Below are 5,973 nucleotides of genomic sequence, written 5' to 3'. Positions count from 1 at the left end.
AGGTCTGGTCAGATTCAACAGTCAAAAATTTATCAAAGCGGTTACTGATTAATGGTCTGTTAACATAAAATATATTACTGTCATCTGCAAACATAAATCATCTTTAAACATTACGACGTCTTTACATTAGAGAAACATTAATGCACATCAGGCACACTGTGTAACACGTGCACGGAGGTAAGAACACAATAAACCAGCAGCACAACAACTAATATCAATTACAACATCACATATGATGAGTATACCTGCCTGGTCGTTTCCACGTGTATCAGTGCCTGTCAGGTTTTTTGCTGCAGTGCTGTGGACACAGAGTGACTAACACTCACTGTCTAACACAGAGCTGCGTGTCATTATCTGCAGGCCAAAAGATGTTTTTGTTCTTATGTAGGTATAAAGTTGCTCTCAGTAGAATGCAACACCGGGAAGACCTCAGCACTGACATGTGAGATCCAAATAATCATACCTCCTCTTAAACACTTTTCTTTGACTTTGGTAGAAAATGTCATGAGATGAAGGAAGGGTGTGCCAGAGAGTCTGACTGTTCTGATGTTAGACTGTGTGACAGGATTGAAATTCAACAACATGGACTACAAATTCACATGTTATGTCGCCTCAGTGCAGTCTTACATTGGTGAATCGTGCATATTATATAAAGGTGTGGTGTTAAAAATCTACACAATTCAGTTTTAAATCACAACAACAGTCACCTCTGCTCACGTTTTATTGTAAAATCCTACAATAACAGAGGAAACCCCAACCAAACGCAGAGGGATGTGTAAACGCACAGTGAATGTTATTACCACTCAGTTACATGTGGCAGTTTCTGTGTAATAAGCAGGAAACAGCGCAGCAGTGCTCAGCAGCAGTGCTGAGCCTCAACTCTCGCGGCCCCGTACCAAACGACTCACGGACCGGTACGAGTCCAAGGCCCGGGGCTTGGGGACCGCTGCCTTAGTTCCCTTACATTTGCAGTGTGTTCCCAGTCTCATCTCTGTGGGACGTCCTCAGCTTCTGGGCTCAGTCCTGTGTCCTGCGTTCATGTTTTGTTATCCTCTCTGTCTCCCCAGCCACGCCACCATGTCTGTCTGGTTTGCCTGTCTTCTCTTGTGTATGTATTTAATACTTATTATACTTATAACAGGTGCACTTATTGTAGTTATTGTAATGACATCTTTGCCCTGTGTCTGTCACTTCTCGTAATCATCCCTGTGTCCTGTTTCATGTGTCTTAGTCTGGGTTTCGGTGTGTGCTCTATGTTGTCTCCTTGTGAATGAGCTGCCTGTGGCTGGATGCTGGCTGTGGTTCAAATCAACATTTCAATTAATTCCAACAACTGACTGATGCAGACTGAATTGTAAAGAAGCTTAGACTCCCTTTGATTTAAGATCATTTGGGTTTGGAGACCTTACAGGTTACTGTCATTTCTTACAGCGATGTTCACATTCAGTGACTCAACAACAGGTCACAGCATGAAACACAGTGTTTGTGTCCTGGTCCTGGGTTGCTTACCCAGTGCTTCTGTGTTGTTCTTTATCAGTTTTAGTCTCCTGGTTTCTGTTTTGTGCTCCTCCTTTCCTCTGTGTTTCCTGTGTCTCCTCAGTAAGTGTCATTCTGTGTCTTTGTGGGTGTCTCTTGTGTTTCCTGTTTTACTTTGATGATCTTGTTTCCTGTGTTCAGTGTTTTGCTTTCCCACCATCTCATTAACCGGCTCTGATTAGTCCCAGCTGTGTTTCCAGCTGTTCCCTCTGTGCTGGATGTTCCCTCCATGCTGTCGGTCTGTTTGTTTTCTCGTCAGTTCCTAGTTTTCTAGTTTCTTTGTTTTCTAGTTTCTGTTCTCTTGAGTTCCTGGTTTCCCAGCTCTCGGTCATTATGTTTTGTTTCTTATATCCTGCATTCAAGTGTTCGCAGCAAATAAAGCTGCAGCTTTAAGAGACCTTTGCGTGCTCGAGTCCTGCATTTGGGTGCTACGTCCTGCCTGCCGCACAGCGTAACATTGTTATTGAACATTTATATGATTAACATCACTTTGTCTGTTATGTTAAAAAAAATTTTTGTACAAATGATGAAATATCAAATTGTGTCACAACATTGGGGCAGCAGTGTATCCTTACTAAAGGAGGTAATGAAGGAAGAACCTTTCCTGTTATTATCATGACTCCCACGCAGCTGCCTCAGGTTATTTCTCAGGTGCAATAGTCTATTTCATCATATCCTCGATATAAACCAAAAACACGGGCAGGTAATGAAAGTTCAGATTTTGCGACTGCTTCAAAGAACTTATTAAACTGATGTTCAACTGGCAACAAATGAATGCAAACGATTTGATGCAATGTGGCATTGATCTGTCTGGATTACTAAGCGTCTGAAGAAGACGTCGACAGAGGTGAAACTTTTCATTTCTTCTGTGAAACTGACACTAAAACCACATGTGAGACACACGAGTGGTTTGGAAGGATTGTTCATTATTACACTGAACAGTCTAGTTTAAAAACCGTAAAGCCGTAAAGTAAAAGCCGTCTGAAGTGGGCTGTGTCTAACTCATGGGTTTATTTTATTCTCATTGATCCAAATGTACAGATGTGTTACATGTGAAGACAAACAGACATCTCCTGATTCCTGACAGGACCAAGGATGGCAACACCAACAGAGTTGGTGGAAGCGCTGGAGGAGCTGGGAGACAGCGAGCTCAAAGATTTTAAGGAGATGGAAACAAAGGATCAGGTGGAAAGTTTATCCAGCACTGACTTAGGACCTGAAGGTGAGTCATGGAAGCAGGTCAGTCAGCTGACACGGCTTCTGAAGCAGTTGAGGCAAACTGAACTCCACATTAAAATATCTCATACACTCACACACACCTACATACTTAGTCTAGAGCTATTGCAGCATAACTAAGAGAGGATTCATGGTCACCTGATCCAGCCCCAACTATGTGCTGTGGAACCAGAAGAGGAGCTTCAGGTTTGGAAAGCTGAAGACTCTGGAACCAGAGAGACTGCAGTCTGAGGGAGAAGTGCCCTGTTGGTACAGTATAGTACTGTGAGATCTTTACAATATGAAACAACCCTCTGAAACATCAGGGGGGAGACAGCATACAGACAGCAAGCTGTGCCCTGCAGCTCTCGCAGAGTCCAACCCGTCTTCAGGAGACTCGTTCTAGAGTATCTTTCAGCTCAGACTCCCATCCCACCACAGAGATGATGCTGTTACAGGGAAATATCTGAATAAGAACTCTTTAATGAGCCCAAGAGGAAATCATGGGGTCTCCGTTGCTCTGAGACAGTAAGAAGAGTAGCTAGCTGAGCTAAATAAACAATACTATTTATTACAAAGTTACAAAATATAACTAAATAACGCAAACAAAGAAGTAAAAAGCTACGCTTAACAAAGTTTAAAGGATGACTGTAAACTGTAGGAGGCTGCATGCGCACAAACAGGTTGTTGTGTTGGTGTTTCCCACAGCAGACTTTTCATGGGTGTGTCTTTGCTCCCCACAGATGTGAGATGCATGCCAGCAGCTCCGCCTCCACAACCTGAAACATCGTACCAAGTCGCGCTGCAGTCTGAGCTCCAGAACATCTTCAGGTGTGCTCAGGAGGCCCTCGAGAAGCAGAATGAGGAACGTTTGTATGACGTGACCCCAGAGCTGTTTATTACAGAGAGACGGACCACAGACTCACAACAAGAGGTCAGACTGGCTGACCTCGAGTCAGAGAGGGCGGTTAAACCCAGTGACCTCTTCCAACTGTTTTCTAGTGAGGGCACGGCTGTGAGGACAGTGCTGACCAGCGGGATAGCAGGAATTGGCAAATCATCCCTTGTTAAGAAGTTTTTGTTGGACTGGGCTGAAAAAAGAACCAATCAAGACTTACATCTGATCTTCCCCTTTGACTGTCAGCAGATGGGTTTATGGCAAGGAGAAACATTTAGCCTGGCAGAGCTCATCCATACATGTATCCCATATTTTTCAGCCAGTGGTATCAAAGAAGAGACTTTAAATGACATTTTCACAAGTTCACAGAACTCCAGAGACACAAGTGAGTTCAGACTTCTGTTTGTGTTTGATGGACTGGATCAAAGCCGCCTTCAGCTCGACTTCACAGGAAAAACAGAGAAGTCTACTGACGTGACAAAGTCAGTCGGAGTAGAAGTGCTTCTGACCAACCTCATCAGGGGCAAACTGCTTCCCTCTGCTCGCCTCTGGATAACCACACGACCTGCAGCAGCCAATCGAATTCCCCCTCAGTACGTTCACAGAGTGACGGAGGTCAGAGGGTTCACTGACCCTCAGAAGGAGGACTACTTCAGAAAGAGATTCCAAGATGCGGAGCAGGCCAACAGGATGGTGGCCCACATCAACACATCCCAAGGACTACACATCATGTGCCACATCCCAGTCTTCTGCTGGATCACAGCTGCAGTTCTGGAGGATGTGCTGAAAACCAGCGAGGGACGAGAGCTGCCCAACACCCTGACTGAGATGTACATCCACTTCCTGATGGTTGAGATTAACCACACAAAGCAGAAGCATGTCCCAGAAAAGTGCATTCGGTACATTATGTCATTGGCTGAACTGGCTTTTCACCAGCTGCTGAGAGGAAACGCCATCTTTACTGAGGAGGAGCTGCGCTGCAGTGGCATTCATGTCAGAGCAGCGTCAAAGTACGCAGGACTGTTCACAAAGATCTTCAAGCAGGTTTGTGGACAAAGGAAGGAACAGGCCCAGAAGAATATCTTCAGCTTTACTCACCAAAGCATTCATCAGTTTCTAGCTGCAGTTTACGTGACCATATCACTGTTCAGCCACAACAGAAATGTGATGCCTGTCCCCCGACTCACCGTGCAAAGTCTGTTCACGTGTTTCAGTAAATCAAACTCTTCTACGGCTCTGAATATCCAAAAAAACGCAGTCAAGACTGCGTTAAAGAGCCCAAACGGTCACCTGGATTTGTTTGCTCGCTTTCTCCTCGGTCTGTCACTGCAGACCAATCAGACTCTCCTACAAGACCTACTGACACAAACTAGAAGTAGCTCACATAACAATCAAAAAGCAATCCTGTATGTGAAGAAGAGGATCAGGAAGAATCCTGGTCCAGAACAATGCATCCTCCTGTTCCACTGCCTGAATGAACTGAACGATCGTTCTCTGGTGGAGGAGATCCAACGATACCTGAGCTCAGGAAGTCTCTGCAAAGATAAACTGTCTCCCACTCAGTGGTCGACACTTCTCTTCATCTTACTGTCCTCAGAAAAAGATCTGGATGTGTTTGACCTGCAGAAATACTGTGCTTCGGAGGAGGCTCTTCTGAGGCTGCTGCCAGTGATCAGAACCTCTAGAAAACTTCTGTAAGTTCATGGATAAGTGAGTCACCCACGAAACCAAATATAATGTTACTTCTCCCAAACAAATCAGCTTACAGGCCTTACAGAGTTGACATTATAAGTCACAGCAAGCAAGATGATGTTATTTACTAGTCCAATAACAAAAAGGCCTACAGATTTGTTTCTGCCTCTCTATCATCATGCTTTTGGTATCTTTGCGCTGCTGTAAATACAGAATATGTCAGTTTTATAGCTTGCTGAAAACCTACAGTGGGTGTTCGCTCACATAAAGTAAGATGATGAACACATGCTGTGGAAGAGAGCCAGAGATTAATAACAAGTACGATTCAGTGCAGAGAGTAAATGGCCTGTATTTGTATAGCGCTTTACACATCCAGTCATCCACCCTCACGTGATGGCACAGCCACCCTGGGGCGCACTGACAAAGGCGAGGCTGACGGGCACTCTGACCACCACCAGTAGGCAACGGGTGAAGTGTCTCGCCCAAGGACACAACGACGAGACGGTCCAAGCCGGGGCTCGAACCGGCAACCTTCCAATTACAAGGCGAACTCTCAACTCTGAGCCACGATCCCCAGAGGTCTATTAACACATAGTGAGTCAAGAAGAAACACTCACTGAATCATGGGAATC

The 5,973-nt window shown here is 44.9% G+C and overlaps 1 protein-coding gene across 4 annotated transcripts in view; it reads left to right on the top strand.

Annotated features, from left to right (window-relative positions):
• The window catches only part of LOC102299051 (NACHT, LRR and PYD domains-containing protein 12), a 15,484-nt gene that overhangs the window by 1,646 nt on the left and 7,865 nt on the right, over window positions 1-5,973 (top strand). For 2 of the 4 annotated variants that reach the window (XM_042228238.1, XM_005948678.2), the window contains 2 exons: window positions 2,578-2,758; window positions 3,495-5,343. In XM_042228238.1, coding sequence (XP_042084172.1) covers window positions 2,632-2,758; window positions 3,495-5,343 — 1,976 coding nt within the window. In that variant the 5' untranslated portion in view covers window positions 2,578-2,631. Of the gene's footprint in view, window positions 1-1,989; window positions 2,759-3,494; window positions 5,344-5,973 lie in introns of those variants that run through there. The other 2 variants (XM_005948679.2, XM_042228239.1) reach the window with 2 other exon arrangements.

The sequence above is a fragment of the Haplochromis burtoni genome, unplaced genomic scaffold (genome assembly GCF_018398535.1).
Source record: "Haplochromis burtoni strain Fernald_Lab_line unplaced genomic scaffold, NCSU_Asbu1 Contig_313, whole genome shotgun sequence".
NCBI lineage: Eukaryota > Metazoa > Chordata > Actinopteri > Cichliformes > Cichlidae > Haplochromis > Haplochromis burtoni.
This window is presented reverse-complemented; position numbering and strand designations above follow the sequence as displayed.